Below are 22,760 nucleotides of genomic sequence, written 5' to 3'. Positions count from 1 at the left end.
AGGATAAGTGAAATGTACCATGGAAATGTTAGCTGTGTGAAAGTGGGAGGAGAGAGATCAGCTTGGATTGAACAGAGAAATGGCTTGAGGTAGGGAAGTGCACTTTCACCATTACTCTTCATTGTAGTAATGGATAATATAATGAGTATAGTTATTGTTGTTGTTGTTGTTGTTGTTGTTGTGGTCTTCAGTCCTGAGACTGGGTTGATGCAGCTTTCTATGCTACTCTATCCTATGCAAGCTTCTTCATCTCCCAGTACCTACTGCAGCCTACATCCTTCTGAATCTGCTTAGTGTATTCATCTCTTGGTCTTCCTCTACGATTTTTACCCTCCACACTGCCCTACAGTACTAAATTGGTGATTCCTTGATGCCTCAGAATGTGTCATACCAACTGATCGCTTCTTCTAGTCAAGTTGTGCCACAAACTCCTCTTCTCCCCAGTTCTATTCAATACCTCCTCATTAGTTATGTGATCTACCCATCTAATTTTCAGCATTCTTCTGTAGCACCACATTTCAAAAGCTTCTATTCTCTTCTTGTCCAAACTATTTATCGTCCATGTTTCACTTCCATACATGGCTACACTCCATACAAATACTTTCAGAAACGACTTCCTGACACTTAAATCCATACTCGATGTTAACAAATTTCTCTTCTTCAGAAACACTTTCCTTGCCATTGCCAGTCTACATTTTATATCCTCTCTACTTCGACCATCATCAGTTATTTTGCTCCGCCAATAGCAAAACTCCTTTACTACTTTAAGTGTCTCATTTCCTAATCTAATTCCCTCAGCATCACCCGACTTAATTCGACTACATTCCATTATCCTCGTTTTGCTTTTGTTGATGTTCATCTTATACCCTCCTTTCAAGACACTGTCCATTCCGTTCAACTGCTCTTCCAAGTCCTTTGCTGTCTCTGACAGAATTACAGTGTCTTCGGTGAACCTCAAAGGTTTTATTTCTTCTCCATGGATTTTAATACCTACTCCGAACTTTTCTTTTGTTTTCTTTACTGCTTGCTCAATATACAGATTGAATAGCATCGGGGAGAGGCTACAACCCTGTCTCACTCCCTTCCCAACCACTGCTTCCCTTTCATGTCCCTCGACTCCTATAACTGCCATCTGGTTTCTGTACAAATTGTAAATAGCCTTTTGCTCCCTGTATTTTACCCCTGCCACCTTCAGAATTTGAAAGAGAGTATTCCAGTCAACATTGTCAAAAGCTTTCTCTAAGTCTACAAATGCTAGAAATGTAGGTTTGCCTTTCCTTAATCTTTCTTCTAAGATAAGTCATAGGGTCAGTATTGCCTCACGTGAGTACAGTACCACAAGTAATTGGTGAAAGGGAGATGAAAGCTATGGTGTTTGCAGATGATCTGATGATTTGGGGAATAAGGAGGAGGAAGTACAAGAACAGTTGGACATATGGGTGTGAACAGTACAAGAATATGGGATGAAATTTAGTATAAGTGAGATGATTATTACAACAAGAAAGGAGGAGAGAGGAACAACGGGAATAACAATTGGTGGGGAACAATTGAGGAGAGTGGAGAGTTTCAAGTACCTAGGAAGCCTGATACAGGAAGATGTAAAAAAACGACAGAGAAATAAATGAGCAGTGGAGAAAAGCAGAAGCAATTTGGAAGAGTGTCAGAAGCCTGATGTGGAGCAAGGGTGTACCCCAAATCAGTAAAAAGGTTATATACCAGTCATACTATGTCCCGATCCTGACATATGCATCAGAAACCTGGGTTATGAAAGTAAGAGAGAAAAGTAAAGTACAAGCTAATGAGATGAAATTCTTGAGAAACAGTATTGGAGTGACAAAGATAGACATATTAAGAAAAGAGAGGATCAGAGAGTTAATGAAGGTGGAACCACTGCAGGAGGAGAGAGAGAAATCAAGGCTGAGATGGTATGGACACATTAAGAGAATGGAGGAGAAGAGGATACCCTGAAGGATACATGAGATGAAACTGGAAGGAACCAGACCAAGAGGAAGACCGGGAGAGAGATGGCTGAAAGGAGTAGAGGAATGCATCCAGAAGAAAGGAGAAGACTGGACCAAGGTGAAGACGGAGAGATGGTGGCAAGACAGAAGATGATGGAGAGGCCCATGTTCCATACAGACCCAGCCAGAAACTGGAAACTGTCCAAGATGATGATGATGATGATGATGATGATGACTCTTCTTGTACCCATCTTTTGTTTTTTAGTCTGCTCTATATCACCTCTAGACTGCACAATATACCAGTATATTATCTTTTACCTCCTACACTCCCTCCCTCTGATGCTTGCCCCCTACATCTTTATTCCCCTCATCATCACAACAGGTGGATCTCTCCCATCCAAGGGTCTGAGTGACCTGCTGCTCTTTGGTAATCTTCCCAAATCTAACCGTCTTACCTCCCTGATGAAGGAACTAATAGTTCCGTAAGCTAAAATTAGTCTGTTCCTTTTAAAATGTATCAAAAGTAGTGACATTTTACCTGTTGAAGGTAAGTACTGACCAGCCATTCTGTCTCTCTGTCATTGTAAATACTAGGAAAAAACACACTTATTCTTGTCATAATTATAAATATATTTTCAGTGTGAAACTATTAAGTCCTCCTATTCCAGTGCTTGCAGAATAAATTATTAGAATGACCTACCTTCTTGAAATAACATGGTTTTGGTTGTATAAAACCATGAATATGTAGATACTCTACACTCTCTATATGAAAATCTTCAGCAAGGTGGCTAATCAGAGTACCCGAATTGAAAGAAAATGAAATTCATTGACCATTGTCGAATACTTTCAATTCACTACCAACTGCAGCTAGTTGCTAACACGAGAGTTAGTGCAAATAATATGTCAATAAATAAGATGATATCAAATCCAATTACACGTAAGTCTAGTGTAGAGAAGCAACCTAAAGTTTTGAAAACAAATAAATCATCGGGTCCGGATGGAATCCCAGTTCGATTTTACAAAGAGCACTCTATGGCATTGGCTCCTTACCTAGCTTGCATTTATCGTGAATCTCTCGCTCAGCACAAAGTCCCAAGTGACTGGAGAAAAGCCCAGGTGACACCATTATATAAGAAAGGTAAAAGAATGGGCTTGCAGAATTACAGACCAATATCCCTAACTTCTATTTGCTGCAGAATCCTTGAACACATTCTCAGTCTGAATATAATAAACTTTTTTGAGGCTAAGCAGCTTATGTCCATGAATCAGCATGGCTTTAGAAAGCATCACTCATGTGAAACTCAGCTTGCCGTTTTCTCATGATATACTGAGAACTATGGATGAAGGGCAACAGGCAGATTCAGTATTTCTAGATTTCTGGAAAGCATTTGACACAGTGCCCCATTGCTGGCTGTTAATGATGGTATGAGCATATGGAATAAGTTCACAGATTTGTGTGTGGCTTGAAGACTTCCAAAGTAATAGGAGTGCCCCAGGGAAGTGTGATAGGACCGCTGTTGTTCTCTATATACATAAATGATTTGGCAGACAGAATACGCAGCAATCTGCGGTCGTTTGCTGATGATGCCATGTTGTACGATAACGTATCGAAGTTGAGTGACTATATGAAGATACAAGATGACAGACAAAATTTACATTTGGTGTGATGAAAGGCAGCTAGCCCTAAATGTGGAAAAATGTAAGTTAATGCTGATACGTAGGAAGAACAAACCTGTAACGTTTGGATACAGTATTACTTGACACTGTCAAGTTGTTTAAATATCTGGGCATAACAGTGCAAAGCAATATAAGGTGGAAAGAGCAACTATAAATTGAGGCAGGGAAAGCAAATGGCCAACTTCGGTTTATTGGGAGAATTTTGGGAAAGAGTGGTTCACTTGTAAAGGAGACCACATATAGGACACTGGTGCGACCTATTCTTGAGTTCTGCTTGAGTGTTTGGGGTCCGTACCAGGTCGGATTGAAGGAAGATATCAAAGCAGTTCAGAGGAATGCTGCTAGATTTCTTACTGGTAGGTTTGAACAAAACGTATGTGTTAGGAAGATGCTTCGGTAACTCAAACTAGAAGCCCTGTAGGGAAGGCAGCTTTCTTTCTGGGAAACACTGTTAAGAAAATTTAGAGAACTGCCATTTGAAGCTGGCTGCCAAATAATTCTACTCCCACCAACATACATCACGTGTGAGGACCACGAAGATAAGATATGATAAATTAGGGATTATATGGTGTCATACAGATCATTGTTTTTCCTTCGCTCTATTTGCGAGTGGAACAGAAGGGGAAATGATAAGTAGTAGTACAGAGTACCCTCCACCATGCACCTTATGGTGGCTTGCAGAGTATCTGAGTAGATGTAGATTAACAGTGAATGTTGCATTTACTTTCATAGATACAGATGTTGAAATGCAGTGTTTTTTGCTATTTAACATTGATAGTGACCACAAAATGGTTAACATTGTTGATGTCAACCAGTTTTCATTGATTCAGCTATACCCAATTGCCACTGTGCTGAGAGTCTTCTTCAAGGGTGCTAATAACAAATGCTGTAGCACATAAAGAAAGTTTATAACAGCTGGATTTATTGATGCATTGCACACTCCTGAAACTCTTTCTTCAAACTGGAATCTTTGGAATATGATGTTTGGATGGTAGTTGTTCCACAGCTGAAACTTCATCACCTGACCTATCCTTGTTTGCAACTATGTGTTTTGTTCAAGCTGTAATTTTGTAGAAGCAAGGCATACAGCAGGCTATAGGACTACTAGCTGATCACTGCAATAATGCAATTTATTTTCATTTGTTATCTGTTATCATCAGTCAGCATTAATTGTTTTGTTTTCTTTACAGGTTGCTTTTACATTGTTTCTTGACTTGGAAACACTGTTTAAGATTTGGTGTCTTGGTTTGCGTGGATATTACAAACATTCCATTCATAAATTTGAGCTCCTACTTGCCATTGGAACAACTCTTCATGTAATTCCAGCCCTCTACCTTTCGGGTCTGACATACTTCCAGGTATGTTGTTTTTTACTGAGTTTTATTATATTATGTACATGGTTAAGAGTTTATGAAGCAAATTATCTGTAACTTGTTGACAGTTCCAGGAACACAAGAATATTCATGCAATGTTTTTTTAATCTAAGATCTGTACAATCCACATTTTGCTGAATAAGAATGTTTTTGCAGTTGCTGAAGTTAATTTCATGCAAGACCAGACTCTTGGCTCCTACTGAACAATATCTTGCACAACACTATGGTTCAAGACAATTGATGATGAAATATCAGTGACAGTTAATAGGTTAAATGCTGGATTAGTTCAAAATCCAATTCCAGCATTTCTCTCTTTCGGTATACACTATCTAGTCAAAAGCATTATTAGTGGACAATAATATGGGGTGAGTCCATCCTTCATCTTTATGATGCTCTGAACTCTACTGGGGATATTTCCAGTCATGTGTTGAATGTCTGTGATGGAATGGGAGCCCATTCTTCCTCAAGAACTGAATTCAGAGAAGGTAGTGATGATGGACACAGGCATTCCGTTGGCTTCAGGTCAATATTCCAGGCAGACCAGTCCGTTTCAGGAAAGTTACTATCCACAAATCAAACCCTCACAGCTGCTGCTGTGTGACAGGGTGCATTGTCATGCTGATACAATCAATCATCACCACCTTTACTGTACATAATGTTTATCATTTTCTTAAGTACAGAAGGATGACACACACTAACCATAAAAAAACCTCTGTACCACAAAGCAGCTTCCTCCATACTTCACTGATGGCATTACACATGATGGGAGGTAACATTTTCAAGGCATTTGTCAAATGCAAATCTTTCCATCAGATTACCACAGGGCATATCATAATTCATCATTCCAAATCAATTGTTTCCAATCATTCACTGTCAAGTGGCATCACTATTCACGTCACCTCGACTATCACTTAGCATTGACTATAGAAATGTGTGGCTTATGAGGAACTACTTGATCACTGTATGCAATTCTTCTTATCTTACTATACACATTGTGCTAGCTGGAGTGCTGTTAGCAGTTTGGAACTCACAAGTGATTCTTTCCACTGATTTCTTGCAACTTTTTACAACCACCATCCACAATGCTTGACATTCCCTGTCTCTCAGTACCTGAGGGCTGCCTGACCTTGGTTTGGGTGTGGCTTTTCCTTAGCATTCAGTCACACCACCAACAATCACCTTGGGTGCCTTTAGAAGAGATGAAATTTCCCTAATGGATTTGGTACTCAGGTGGCATCTGATGACTAGTCCATGTCCGAAGTCACTGAGCTGTCCTGTCTGACACATTCTGCTGATATTGTACTTTACTGACAACACACAACCCCCTGCCTCCCTTCACTCTGGCAGGTCTGCCTCTTGTGACATCTAGTGGTCTGTTCCATATTATATAGTTATGTCTGGATACTTTTGATCAGAATGGACATGTTTAACAAGACAGTAAATGGAATTTCACTAAACTGAATCACTTCTTATAAGAGGCATTGTTAGACTAACTGTATCCATGCAAAACTTAAGCCAGCTACTTTCAACAGAATGAGAGACAAGCTCATTACAAACTCAAACTTTATCTTGACACTTTGCCGTCCAAACATCTTGTACAAATTTATTTGCTTGGCACCGGCAGCACTAATTCAGATTATTTGGCTTGTCGCCAGCTGTTCTTGACATTATCAGGAGATTATAAATTGTTAAGTTTTACTAATCTCATCCTTAGTTCTCAACCCTGTTCCCCTACTTTCATGAAATTTTGAAGATATACATACATAAATAAATACAAAATTTGTTTGTTTCATATATTTGTTTATTTGCATTGTCTTTGGTAGTTAGTATATCTCTTTCATGTGATATGCAGCAAAACAGTCTCCAAGATGTAACACAACTCCACAAGACTTGCACATTAAGTTTGTTGTTCTTCTTCTTTTGTTTTTGGAACATACATGGCAGTTTCTTATTTTCATTTATTTGTTTCAAACATAAGTATTAGTTGGTGTTGCTTTACGTGACCGGGAATTCTGTCAACCGGATCTATGTAGTGGCAACTTCCAAGTTTTCCTCAAAAGCAGGTACATGGTCTTTTATCCTCGTATCAGACACTTTCAATAAAAAAATCATGAAATTGGATACTCTTGTGTTCTGTATTGAAATACTAATATGTGTGGAATGCATCCATTGTAGTCTAATACGCTTTCAAGTTTTTTTATTGTCTAATTGGTTTTTCTATATTTTCTTTGAGTGTCAGTAAAAGTGACATTATGTATTGTAGAAATCATTCATATCGTTTTAATTTTCAGAGCTCTCCATACCTGTGTGAGTACTTCACCTTTCCGTTGATGACAAGCTTCAAACACATTGACTTTTGCGCAATTTAATTTTTCCAGACATCCTCTATTTTGCCGTATCATTCAACAAACTCAAATTCTCTTTTCAAGTAACTGTTCTGCAAGTTCTACATTGTTATAATAATTATCCATGTAGAGGTGATGCCACTTTCCATAAGAAGGTGTCAATAGTTCCATTACTGTTTCTGCTAAAGACTGCCCAGCACTGGAATATATCCTGAATGAGAAAATGTATCCTGTACTCGAATCACACAGCAATCAAATGAGTATGCCAAGTTTGGTAACTTTCGACAGATTGTAAACTTTACAATTTAACCGTTCATGCCACAGTATCATTCCTTCATCAATTGAGCTGTTTCGACTTAGATTAAAAGTTTCTTTAAAGTTTTTGGAAGAATAATCAGTTACGAACTGCACTTTGAAAAGCCAGTCAGCATTATCTGGTTTATTGTTGTTGTCGGAAAAATGTAAAAATGATATTTGTCGGAATCAGTTGCGAGACATCATTTTTCGATATATCAATGTGTCTATCAACAGATTTGTTGACCCATAATCATCGATCCTTGCTTTTTTTACAATTTCCATACGGATAGCAAGCCCAAACCATTTTTCTAAGTTCGGGTTCCCTAACGTCAACAAATTTGGCATTTTTTAAATCCAGTTTCCTTCTGTTGCAATTTTGACTGTAGTACTTGTTGGTTTCATTGCTAATATATTCAAATAGATCATTCCCAATATAGAATTATATATTGGGAATGATCTATTTGAATATATTATTGAATATATATATGATATCCTTGACACTATGTGTATCTTTGGGAAATATGTTTGAACCCAGAGATCCTCCAAATTTATTTTTAGTCCTCGGTAAACCAAAGTCCGACCACTGCACACTGTATTCTTCATCTGATTCATCCGAATCAGTTGGCAACTGTAGCGTTTGCTGAATTCTTCTTGGATATATTTCACTATTTTCCGACAATTCAGCTTCACTTTCATTTTTTTGATATCCAGTGTCTTCTTCCCAATCAGCCAAGTCATCCGGAACCTCAGACAAGACGTCCACTCATTCATTGTAAATAATCGTATTGTCTCTTTTCTCTACCATGATGAAAGGGCACAAGTACTTATAAAAACAAAAAACTGGTTGGCGTGCATAACTTATTGTTACCTAAATGAAACACCAGCAGAATGCAAAAGATACTAAAGTGCTGTTGTTGGCCACTGCGCAGTACTATGCTCACAACACCATTGAGGTGTCGCCAGCCTTTGACCGCTATTTCACACACAGCATCGCTGTGGTGTCGCCGGCCACTCGCGATACTATGCACACGACATCACTGTGGTGTTGCCAGCCATTGATCGCTATTTTGCGCATGACACCACTGTGCTGTCGCCGGCCATTGACTGCTATTTCGTGCACTGAACCACTGTGATGTCACCGGATGGCTTAGTGTTAATAGCCAATACTTGAAAAATAAACCTTATTTATCATATCCAGGCATTGTATCAGACTACTCACTAACATATGTAACACATCTTTGGAGAACAGCAACAAAACTTAAAACATAACATAATAGACTTTAAAAATCATGGAAACTGGCTGTTTTGGAAATGCCTTAGATCTTAGAGTGGCAGTCCTCTCAGTGTTGTTTCCAGTAGTTAAATTCTACAATCCATTCTCAGTCACAAATAATGGCAGAATATTAACACCAAGTTGACTTGTGCAGTAAGAGCTGTACCATAAACTTTACCAGTTAAATGACTACCTTTATTGTCCATTGTCAACCCTCAGTATCTCTGTAGCATCACAGAAGGATTGAAGTAAATGTGGGATGAGTTCAACAATGCTAAATATATCAAGTCTGCAGGCAAAAAGCTTGAGTTTGATTGAAATCAAGACAAAATGCTTGAAGCTAGAACACACTGTTGTCAAAAAACTTGCTAACTCTTGGTTTGGTGATAAGACTTCTAAACACACAGAAAACCAGGTCCAATCTCAGAACTGGTTAAACAACCACATAATTTATATGTGGGCGTACACACATGCAGAGATTGCAGGTTGAAAGGCAACAACCAAATTGTGGCCAAAGCCCACTACACCATCCATTTAAAAGCTTACAGTGCAACATAATTTGTGGGATTTAAGTAGCTGTTTCATCACTTTTGCCATTCAGAGTCCTCTTGTGATAGTCAATAATTTCTTACAGTTTACTGCTTTAAACTCGTTTCTTTCTCCTTTCTCAGTTGCTCATTCAACTACATTATTTCTTTCAGTCATAGTAGTATAATACACAGAATACCAGTAACTCCCCCCTCCCAACCCCACCACAGATTCTGTAAAGTTGAATTCCGACATATAAAATATCATACTTCCTCAATTAAGTGATGTACAGTGATATACTTTTGCCAGTACATTCAGTGCTATATGAGGATACTGCTTCCAAAATGAACTGCAAAAAAATTAATAGTATATCAGTAATAAATTAAAATTTCATACCTGATGCTGAAGTTTTACTGCATGAACAGCAGAAATAATAGGTGATAAACTCTTTTTCCTGTCATTATTCTGTGGGAGCATCAGCGAAAAAAGTTTTGAAAAAGTTCTTGAATTTTCCTGTTTTACTTCACAGTATTTGTAGGGACTATGCAGGGGAAAGAAACTTGAATACAATATTACAAAAAATGAAGTAAATGAATGTCAGATGACAGATATGATAGTTCAAGAAGAACCTGACAGAGCTCAGAAAGACTTACATCAAAACAAGTTACCGAGAGTAGATGACATTCCCTCAGAATTATTAAGATCTTTGGTAAGCCAGTCATGATGAAATTATTTTACTTTTTATACAATATATTTCAGACAAGCGAAATACCCACAGACCTCAAGAAGAATGTTATAATACATATTCCAAAGAAGGCAAGTGCTATTACCTGTATGTATTACCCAATTATCGATTTAATAAGTCATGGTTGCAAAATACTTACATAAATTATTTACAGAAGAATGGAAAAACTAACAGAAGCTGGCCTATTGGAAGGGGTTCCAGAGAAGTGCAGGGATATGCAAGGCCATACATACTGACCCTACAATTTATTTTATAAGTTAAACTGAACAAAAGCAAGCCTGTATTTAAAGCATTTGTATTTTTAAAAGAATCTATTGATTTTGATTGGAATACACTATTTAAAATTATAAATGGATAAAATACAGGGGGCAAAAAGTTATCTACGACTTGTACTTCAGTTAAAAGAGCCAGAGCCAAAGGGGTTGAAAGGGAAACAGTAGTTAAAAAGGGAGTGAGACAGGGCTGTGGCCTATCTCTGATGTTATTTAATCTGCACTATGAGCAAGCAGTAAAGGAAATGAAGGGAAATTTTGAAAGGGAATTAAAATTAAGGGAGAAGAAATAACAATTTTGAGGTTTGTCAGTGAAATGATAACCACAGAAATACACGTAAACTTCAAAATCCCATGATCACTTTATGAAAGCTTTTATTCAGATAATCAGTTTTGACAAACTACATTGCCATCTTTGAATCTTAAACACTACACTTCAAAGAATTTCCTCCACTTGAGCAATAATTTATGTCACATAATAGACAGACAGTCCAAGAAGATGTATTGCATAGTATATTGCCACATCAAAAGGAAAACAATCATTGTATAAAATATTGTACATAGTGCACTTGCTCATGCTAGCCTAAAAACTACATAGACATGAGTCTGTAAGCAGTTTTTAGGCATACACTCTCTTGTCTATGCAGTTTTTAAGCTAGCATGAGCATGTGTAATTGGTGCACTGTGTTTGATATTTTGTATAATGATTGTTTTACTTTTGACATGCCGGTATGCTATGGTGTGCACGTTTTTGGAATGTTCATTTATTATGTCACGCAAATTATTGTACACGTGAATGAGATTCTTTGAAGTGTAGTGCATAAGATCTGAAGAGAGCAACATAATTTACCAAAACTGGTAATCTAAATAAATGCTGCTCCAAAGTGATCATGGGATTTTGAAATTTTTTATCCCTACTTCTATTTTCATAACAATCTAGATTGTCCCCCGAGTGGAGAAATGGTAATTTTCTCCTTAACTTGGGAGAGACATTGAAAGGAATGGAAAATATCTTGTAAAGATATTAGAAGATGAACATTAAGAAAAGTAAATCAAGGTTAATGGAATGTAGTTGAATTAAATTTCCTTATGCTGGTATAATTAGAATAGGAAATGAGACACTAAAAATAGTCAGTAAGTTGGGGCATTTGGGCAGCAAAATAATTGACAATGGCCAAAGTAGAGAGGATACAAACTGCAGACTGACAGCAACAAAAAACATTTCTGGAAAGAAATATGTGTCAACACTTAATATAAATTTAAGCATTGGGAAGTCTTTTCTGAAAGTATTTGTAAGGAAGTGAAATGTGACCAATAAGCAGTTCAGACAAGAAGAAAATAGAAGCTTTCAAAATGTGGTTCTACAGAAGAATATTGAAAATTAGATGGGAAGAGAATATTACTAATGGAGATATACTGAATCAAATTGGGGGTAAAAGGAATGTATGATACAACTTGACTAAAAGAAGGGATTGGTTGATAGGACACATCCTGAGACATGAAGGAATTGTCAATTTGGTTTTGAATAGAGAAAGGTGGGTGGGGGGGGGGGGGGGGGAGATATTAAGGATAACCGGGCGGCAGCGCGGGACTGACTGGCGAGGTCTAGCAACCACTGGCGAGCCAGAATGAACAAGACACTCTTTGCTTGCTTTTGGCACAGTGGTTGGCAATGCACTATGCTGACAGAATTGGGGCAAACATCTTGCAATCTTTCTTGGACAATTTTACGAAAACTATTCATTTAAAAAATTGATTGCCTCCAATCTCAAAAAATGGATTCAATTGCAATTGCATGCATGCAAGAATGAAATATTCATAAAATACCTGATACCTTTTAACCCATTTGAGTTGTTGAAACAAAAGTTTGGCAAACAACAGCACACAAATAGGAGAGTATTTTTACCATATGGTTAACATATGGAACTTTATTATCTGCATTGATATAGCAGAAATTATAGTTTTTATTTAATTTTTTCCAATCTGGTACTGTAATTTTTTAAAAGTCAATGATAACTATAAAAAATGGAATTTGCTAGTATGAAAATAACCTGAAAATTATTCTCTTCTCTTACTGCAGAATGACACAATGAGTTTTTCCATACGTATTGACCTCTCTGGTTACTTATTTCTTGTTTAATAAGACACACTGTTTCAATATTCTGTCACAGTAGTTATTGCAATTTATACTATGTTTTGGCAAAAGAAGCAAAATTAAACCTGTCAGCTAGGAGAAATTATTTATTTATTCGTGTCAGAAGTACCAGGACACAGACTGTGCTGATTTATACAAGAATAATTCAAAGACATATAAACATAATAAAATGAACACATAGGGAAAAAGAGTAAGAAATCAATATTTACATAACACACACAATAGTAAAAAATCAATATCAAAGGAAGGAGAAATGCAACCGTTACTCATAATTGATGATACTTCTTCAAATGAGAAATGGTTAACAGTTTCGACAAAAGCAAATCAGAAATTCTGTTATAGTTTTGGCTACAGATTGTAACCCATCATATTTTTAATTGTGAATGACTGTGATGGAAACTTATCACAGAGTTTTCCCTGTTCTTCAGCTGAGAAATATGAGAATAATTGGCAGCAAATTTGTACCATATTTTGTTCCTATCCCCTTTCAGAGTGAAGTGATGAACTTCTTCACCATAATTATCATCTAATGTGTTAAGATATATATATATTCTGTCTATAACCGGTTTAACATTAATGAATAGTCCAAGCAGTTAATAAAGTAGTGACTCATGATTTTTGTAACATAGTTATCCACAGATAAACAGGCATCAGATTTGTTATTTATTTATTTCATAGATCCAGGTACTGAGTAAATGGCAAGGATATGTAATGTGTCAAGCTGTACATATTTCAGGTATAACTTACATAAATACTATAAAAGATACATTGCAAATAAGGGGTCAAATAATATATACATATACCCAGTTAACTGAATATTGTGGTACACTAAGGCAGGATCAGATATAAGCTTATTTACATAAATACAATAAAAGATACAGTGCAGATAAGATATCAAATGGAGAACATAAACCCAATTAAGAGAATACTGTGTTACACTTAGGAAGCTTCTGTAATATACAGAGGAAGCAAAAGTAAGCTAAATAATACAATAAATACATGCTTGAATATAGAAAGGCAACGGCCTTGCCGTAGTGGATACACCGGTTCCCGTGAGATCACCAAAGGTAAGTGCTGTTGGGAGTGGCCGGCACTTGGATGGGTGATCATCCAGCCGCCATGCGCTTTTGCCATTTTTCAGTGTGCATCCAGCCTCGTGATGCCAATTGAGGAGCTACTCGACCGAATAGTAGTGGCTTCGGTCAAGAATACCATCATAATGACCGGCAGAGCGGTGTGCTGACCCCACGCCCCTCCTGTCCGCATCCTCCTCTGAGGATGACACAGCGGTCGGATGGTCCCGGTAGGCCACTCATGACCTGAAGACGGAGTGCTTTTTTTTTATGAATATAGAAAACCAAATTATTATATATTTGTGGTAATGAGATTAAACGTATTTGTAAAACAATTATAAATTTAGTGGTGGTATTCTTTTTCTGCCACAAATTCATCAACCATATAAAAAGATTTCTCTATTAGGTACTTTATCAGGATTTGTTTGATTTTTGGTAATTGTTTACACAGACTTTTGATATGTGGTGGGAGTGCATTAAACAGCTTAATACTGGATAATAAGCTCCTTTTTGTACCAGATTTAGATTTTTCGATTCAATGTGTAGACTGTTTTTGTCTCTGGTGTTCTAGTCATGATATTCACTGTTGTCTTCTATAGAGAAAAGTTTTTACAGATGAAGGTCAACAAGGAAAAATGAATATTGTGAGCAGGCGGTAAGGGCCCCCATCTTTCTAAAGAAGTTCCTGCAAGAATGTCTGTGATGGATACCACTCATTATTCTGATAGCTGCCATTCTTCTTCTTCTTCTTCTTCTTCTTCCCCCCCCCCCTCCCCCCACCTTGATCTTCCCCCCCCCTCCCCCTCCTGCGAGAGGCTGGTTCCCCCAGAATATAACATCATAAGACCTTATTGAATGAAAGTAGTCACAGTAGGTAGCATTAATGGTATCCACTTTAGTCACTGAAGCAATAATTCATAGTATATATATTGCTGAACTAAGTCTTTTATATAGCTGAAGGAAGTGGGGAGACCAATTACATTTGCTGTCAATGCACCCAGGAATTTTCTACCCTCAAATTTTTGTATTGGTTTATCTTGCGAGCAAACATCCCATGGATGTTGGGGCTCACATGCGGTTTCTCTTTGTCTAAATGTCTTGGCTCAAACTCGTCTAGGGGTTGAACCACACTTGTCGCATTACACGCCCTAAATTAGACACTTGTGACCCTTTGGTTAAGTTGTCTGGCTGATGGTAAGTTTGCAAAATACAAAGTTAACATAACATATAATAACAGTAATAATAATATCAGGAACTAAATTAATGACCCATAAATGACGTTGGCCACACAGTTGTGACTTGGTTAGAATAATGTTTATCCATAAAGAAAACTAATAGTGAAAATGTTTGTAGTTAGAGTTACTGTTACACTCAAGTGTATATCTGTTTGATACAGTTCAATCTTCCACAATCTCATCATGAAACACAAGTCCAATACTCCGCCTCCTTAACTACACTAAAAGTTAGAGTTCACACCAGTCGCGCGGCTGCTCACAGCTCAGAGACTAAGTCCCGCGGTACCACACAACACAAAATTTTCTAAGTCATTTCACTTCCTAGCTACATAAAGACCGACTGTCCACTTTCACATCTCCTTCAGCACTGTCCCTCGCCCATCCCCTGCCACATTTCCCAAGCGCTGAATATCCTTGCTCAACTAACTAGGGCAGTTCCCTTTTCTGAAGCTGTCCATCTGATTGGCTATAGGTTATTCTACATTATTTTACATTTTAACATATTTATTTTTAATAATCAAAGATTGACCACTTTCATGTTCTAAATAAAGTAATAATATCTATCACATAATAAACCTTAAATTCTTTTACATAAAACCAATATAATTTCCTTATTAACTTTGAATGCCACAGCCAGTAGCCTTGCACTAATGTGCTTTCTAATAAATAAATAAATAAAGAACAAAAGTAACTATTATGCACTAAACTTTATAACAAATATTCTATTACCTAGTGATACAAAAAGGTGTCATGCTGTCATCCTTCAATGTGTTTTGTGTGGAGGAAATGATGATCTGATGCTTAACTGTAAATACTGATAATTTAAATTTACTATATCTTTTAAACAAATTAAGTTACACAGTTGATGTTTACAACTTTTGTCATTTTAATGACACGCTTCTATATGAGATATCAATCGTTAAGATCGACCAAAGCATTCAGATTTCAGCATTCAGGTCTTTGTTACAAAACTTGTTAATGTCACTTTAACACTAAATCCTAAACTGCTATAGAATGATCAGTATTCAAGTTTTATTGGGGTAACCATGAAAATTTATGGAGGATGGCAGATTAAAATTAATGTGGCTTTATTCCCTGTATTACTACAGAATTAAATAGTTTTCATAAATGGTTCCCTTTGTGGCTAATCTTAAGTCCACCGTATTTAACGCCTCTACGTCTCCTTGCCACATGAAACCTTCTACTGGGTTTCCCTGTTATGTAGGTTCTTGTCTGTCTCACTCCCACAGTACAACACTTAGGCCTCAATAGACAATAGATGCCTGTGAGCTTCCCCATCTCGTGATGAATCTGCATCCTTTGTGGCAAGTGGTCCTGGATGACAGGGTTTGTTTCACAATTCCTCCACTTCATAAAATGTTGTCGTGCCATATATGTTAAGAAGAAATTTATAAGACACAAATTCATAATACAATAACATAAGTATCCTAAGCGCCAGATCAATAGCGTAATTATTTGTAGTGGTGTTGATACAGTGTACTTTAAATTTAAATTAAACTTATATCTAACATAAATTATAAATTGCAGCACATTAATTAAATGCCAAACAAAACTATACATTTCTCAAAATTGACTGTCTATTGAAATACCGCAGAAATATCAGTGCCACTGCGCTCACTTTCACAGAACCTTTTCGTCACAACGAAGTCCCAGCGGCACTCCACAGATTCAGAGGTGAGAACCCTGTGGAAATTCTGTTTGGCTCTGCATTCCATCACTATCGTTTTTGCAGGAACAAATTTGTTGAAATTTGAATCAAGTGTAGATACCAGAAAACAAACACTTTCCGAAACCACCCAGGATCTACAATGAACACTTCCCCCAGTGGAATCAATACAAACATATCTAAACTACACAGTAAACAATTGATTTACAGCATTTGCAAGGTGCTTGTAAATTCTTCATGATTCTGACACATTATTCAAGTCCCACTAGAGACATGCATCTCATGACAGATTCCCAATCAACTTCATCGGCAAATTCATATTTTCTTTTAATTTAAATAACTCCCATTAGACTCAAAACTAACAACAAAAATGAACAAATTTCACCCTTCGTTTAATTCTGTGCAGTGAATCTGTGTACAAAAATCATTACTCCGTACAACAATAAATTATTCCCCTAAAGTATTCTCAGATAAGTAGATAAACATACATCTGTCTTCCTAGGTAAGCATTATTAATTTTCATTTTCCAAATTTCCCTGACCTCCATGCACCCCAATTGGTGTGACCATAACTTATAATTTGGAAATTACAACTAACATAAAAACATCCAAAAACTTTTGCGTAACACATTCATACACATAAATAAATCCCTTATATATCCCCAAAAACCTAATTTATATGCATACTGTGCACTGATTTTTGACTTGGTATCATTCACCAAATAATTGAGTTCTCCGACCTCGTCACACCCTAATGTGCAACTAAACTATCTCTTTATAATTGCACAGACCCTGTGCCCCTCCCCACCCCCCCACCCCCCCCCCCAAAAAAAATCCTTATGTGACTAAATGACAAACAAGCTATAATAAATCCTGAAATAAAACATTGCAAATTACCCCTCCAAATAATTTTATAATCTAAACACAGATAACTTATTTTGTGACCTACTTTTCCATTCTCAATGTACAGTCTCAATTTTGTCACATTTCTTAAGCCTTTGAAGTTTTCCTGAAACAGGGTATTTGAGTCGGTAGGCATTAGGGTGCAGACATTTTGCCACTACAAATGCCCCTTAGTACAGCTCAGACAACGTTTTTATTTCTCCATCCACTTCGCTGGACTTTTCTTTCGTATGTACTAGGATTTTGTCTCTTATGTTTTATTTAATTGGTTTGTACCACCCATCATGCCGTTTCTTCCTTTCTGCTGCCAGCTGCTCCATATGGGATTTTACTGCCTGCTCCCTCTCAGCAGCTGACTCAGACAGGAGCTGCGGGAACTCCACAATTTCTGTTAATAGAAATTTTGGTTTGATTCCCGTCTTCACCTCCAAGGGCGAATATTCAGTTGCATTACTTTTCGTGCTGTTTAGAATGTCCTCAAATGAATGTGCATATTCCACCCACTTTGAGTGTCTATCACACAGTCATCCAACTTCTCGCGTATACTGCTAGCAAGGGTTACATATTTTAATATGTTTTATATCCTGGTCGTTCATAAATTTGTCCCAAACATTTGATGTAAACTGAGATCCAGTGTCAGATAACAGCCTTTCTGGTTTGATTACGTTTTTAAAGAAATCCTTTTCTAACTTGGCTATCAGTGTCTCGCTGTTAGCTTTCCATATTGGATAAAGTTTAATGAATTTTGAAACGAGGTCCACAACAAACAAATATGTACTTCATACTGCCACGTCCTGTGGACAGTGGGCCAAAATTGTCAACCGCCAGTAACTCTCCTACCTTGGTCAGTATTATACTTTGCATTTCCCCTTGTTGGGCTGTAGTGCAATATTTTACTCGCTGACATCAATCACAGGCAGACAGCTGTTTGAGTACTCATCTGGCGAGGTTGTTAATGTGGATGTATTGCTCTATAAGTTCTGTGCTCTTCTGGGCCCCGTAATGACCGTGACTTACATGGACGTAATCTATCATCTGTTCCACATGTTTGTCTGGGAAGCACAGTCTCCAGTGATCTGTTTTCTCGTCTCTTCTGCAAAACAGCACACACTTGTGGATCTTGAAATAGTGGGGTATTTTTTCATAGCCCTTGCTGTCAAAATTTATTTTGATGTTCTACAGGTCAGTGTCATCATTTTGTGCTCTCCACATATCCCTGCAGACCTCATGAATTTCCTTTTCCTCTGGTACTCCTTTCATGTACAGCAGCTGAAATTCATTCTTTGTCTCCTCCCCATCATTGTCTTCCTCTCCAGTGGGCAGCCGTGATAGAGCATCAACAGTACAATTCTCAGTCCATTTGATATAGTATATCTGGTAACTAAATTGCTGCAGGAACATTGCCCAGTGCATCAAACGGTTGTTTAGTATTCTACAGTCTTGCAGAAAGCTAAGGGCCTTATGATCGGATAGCAGTGTCACCTCTCTACCTTCCAAATACATACGGAACTTTTTGAATCCATACACGATTGCAAGGAGCTCCTTCTTTGATACGCTGATCCATGTTTGTGTTTGTTTAGCATGCGACTGGTGAAAGCCACACTCCAATGTTCTATCTTCCCGTTGATTTGTTTTTCTTGGAAGATTTCGCTGCCTATCCCATAATCTGAACTGTCCTACGACAGTACGGAAGTGTCATCTCGGGATAATAGAACATCTTGCTCGCACACAGTTTATCCTTTATGTTCTGAAATCCCTTTTCACATTCCTCCATCCATTTCCATGATGTGTTTTTCTTTAATAATTTACATGAATTTGGGTTATTCATTCCTCCATCCCCCAAGAATTTTCAATAAAACCCACATAATCTGAGGTATGATTTTAATTGCTTTCTGTTGGTTGGCCTTTTACAATCCATGACTGATTTTAGTTTCGCAGTACTCAGTAAAATTCCCACAGATGTAAGAGTGTGTCCTAGAAACTGAATTTCCGCTCGGACAAATTCGCATTTGGCAATCTTTAACATCATTCCTCTTCGTCTTAAGGCCACAAGCATTTCTTCCTGCTATTTACAGTGTTCGTACCAGGATTCCGTTGCTGTTAAAATGTCATCCACATAGGTCACCAACTTGCTCATTAAGCATTCTCGTAAGACATGGCTTAGCACTCTCACAAATACTGCCACTGAAATTGTGAGTCCAAACGGTACAACCTTAAACCGGTAGCTTTGTCCTTCGAATAAAAAAGCTGTGTAATGTCTGCTTTCTTCTGCCAATGGGATTTGCCAAAATCCTGAGGTCAAGTCAACACTAGACATCAATTTTATGTCCCTGAAGTTTTGCAGCACTTCCTCCATATTACCAGGCTGGTCAAGTTCTCTCACGATTACCTTATTTACCTTATGTGCGTCTAACATGATTCTAACCAATTTGTCTTTTTTCTTTACAATTACAATGGGATTACAATAATCACTCCTACACTGCTCTATAATATTCCATTTTAGCATTTGCCTTAACCTGGCCCTGATGGCTTCCCAATCAGCAATAGGAATTACATAAGGCTTGCACTTAATTGGCTCGTGCGGCTTCACTTTAATGGAGTATTCGAAGTCTGTTACTTCACCTGGACGATCAGAAAATATGTCCTCATAACGGCACAACAATTCACCTAACTCCTTATTCTCTACCTCCAATATATCATTGATTGCTTCTACCATTTCCTTTATCTTGTCATACATATTGTTCTCTTCATCCCAACCATGTGTAATTCTGGTATGCACAATCTGGTTGTCCCCCGTCAAAAGATTCTTAAATTTTATTTTCCTTTTTTCACCCTCAATTTCAAAATCCAAGCACCTTCCCACACAGTGACGTTTTATATTTACATAAGAAATCTGTTCCCATCACCACATCTTTTACAAGTCCATTCAATACACTGCTATACTAAAATGATACTCCTCGCATTTGAATTCCAAAAGCACTTCTTGCCTTATCAACTTACTTAAACCGCCAACTGCCATTTTAATTTTTAGACTATTTACAGGTAGTAAAACTAATTTCTTATTCTTTATCCTATTTACAAAACTTTCTGACACTGCTGACACATTACTTCCAGAATCAAGCAGTGCGTCTACTTTCTCTAATTTCAATGATAGGCTGAATATTAATCATTTCTTTTTGCTCTAAACACTGTTCTCTCAATAAATCATTCTATGTGTCTCCTCCCTTCTCTTCCATCTCTAGAGTACACATACCCTGTTTGATCCACCCCTCAATTTCATATTCCTTCCAAAATAATTCATTAAATGCTTCTTTCGCCCCAATTTCATTTTTTCTCCCTTTTAGACTTCTTGCTATGTTAAACTTCTCTCAAGTCCACAAATGAGGCGTAACGATCGTAATGTTCTACCATACCATTGCCAATCAATTACAGTAAAATCACATTCCTCCGTAAGATACCATTCTGTCCAAATATCACTTTCTATATTAGAATCAAACTCACTGTACTCTCCCTTAAAATTATCCCCATTAATAGCTACAACATCATTGTCATGAAATAAAGCATCTTTTACTTCCATGTCATTACAAAGACCTTCACACACAGCACTTTCAACAGCCACTGATACATCATTCAACTCGCTACATAGAACCTCATTTACCTCTGTCATCAAATCACCTATATAAGAACCATTCATAGTTTCACATAAATTGTAGCTACAGCATCGTGCAATTTCAGAATCAACAGTACCATTAAATTCCACTGTGTTTTGATTTAAACCTGAGCATAAAAACTTTTTCTCTCCTACACGCTCCTGCAGCACATTAATTTCAGATCACTCATCAAATTCAGGTCCACATTCATTCTCAAACAAACATTCAAGATCAACAGATCCTTCCAGAATTTCAGTTTCACCTCCACTAATAGAAAGACACACACAGATTTCTTCCTCTGAAGTATCAATACCATTAGCTGCAACTTTCGTAACTTCTGCAAATAAAACATCATTACTACCTTCCTTCAAGATTAGTTCAGCAATATCCGCTGATACACACACAAATTCATCAACAGCTGACGAGATCAGTGCTATGCTGCCCTTATTAACCTCCTTACCAACTTTCACTATCATAATATCAACTGAAACATCATCACCTTCATCACTATAATCATTACCGCTGGTTAGTGCCTCTTTAGAATTTTCTATACCATCTATCTCCACCAAATTCAGCTCCACCTCAGCCTCCTTTTGGCACATAGAATCTTTCATTGTATTAACATTCACACACTCTTTCGTCTCACATTCATAAAACAAATCATTTAGCCCTAAATCGTCATCATTGGCTTTATCTTTCATTATCTTAGGATTAAGCCATTTACATATGATCTGATTTGAAAATTTACCTATTTGATTCTCATCTCTTACTAATTTCATTTCAATATTCTGATACCTTTCTGCTGATTTATTAAAACCTATCACATTCCCATTTACTCGTGTCCTTTTCATCGCTGGTTTATTTTGCCATCTCCAGACCTGAGATTTGGTGAAACTTAGTTTCCCGATCTCCCATTACGCCGGTTCATTTCACCAGGTGCCGGTCCCTCAAATCTATGTTCTTGGTGTCTGTCCCTGTCACAAAAGTATCCGTTCCCATTAACCCTATGACATTTATCATTGGATGTATTCCTGTTACTTCTTCCCTTATCAAAAATGCTGTTCGCATTTTGTTGATAACTTCCCAGATATCTTTCATAGTAATCACTCGGACTGTAGTCATGATTTCCAGTCTGAAAACTATTTGTCTGCTTACTTGTTGGTTTAAATTTCAATGCCCATTCTAATTTTTCTAGGAAGACCAAAAATTTGTCTATTGAGTTGCTAGGACTGTTCACTAAATCCCACTGCGAATTTTCCAGTAACCGGCTTTTCAGTGTCATAATTTTAGTAAGCACTCCCAGTGGACATTTCACGTTCATTAAACTTGCAAGTTCACGTTTACAAAATTCTCACATCATCCCGTTCCCATATTTAAATGTTGGCCCATTCAGAAACTCATTTTGGAGTCACGTTTGCTTCACTTCATTCCAGAACTTGTTCAGGAAATTGCTTTCAGATATCTCGTAGGTACTGTACATATCACTATGTATATTTGCCCATGATTGTGGCTCACCTTCCAAATGTCCTTTCACCGATTTTATTTTTGCCTCGTTGGACATTCCCCTTATAAAACCATCCCTGCATG

At 37.4% G+C, this 22,760-nt stretch overlaps 1 protein-coding gene across 1 annotated transcript in view; it reads left to right on the top strand.

Moving 5' to 3' along the window:
* Positions 1-22,760, top strand: part of LOC126248157 (sodium leak channel NALCN) — a 394,425-nt gene that overhangs the window by 197,107 nt on the left and 174,558 nt on the right. Inside the window, exon 11 of the mRNA XM_049948905.1 lies at positions 4,829-4,996. Coding sequence (XP_049804862.1) covers positions 4,829-4,996 — 168 coding nt within the window. The remainder of the gene's footprint in view (positions 1-4,828; positions 4,997-22,760) is intronic.

The sequence above is a fragment of the Schistocerca nitens genome, chromosome 1, assembly GCF_023898315.1.
Source record: "Schistocerca nitens isolate TAMUIC-IGC-003100 chromosome 1, iqSchNite1.1, whole genome shotgun sequence".
In the NCBI taxonomy this organism is placed as follows: Eukaryota; Metazoa; Arthropoda; class Insecta; order Orthoptera; family Acrididae; genus Schistocerca; species Schistocerca nitens.
Note: the sequence above shows the minus strand (reverse complement) of the source record. Positions and strands in the feature narration are given on the sequence as shown.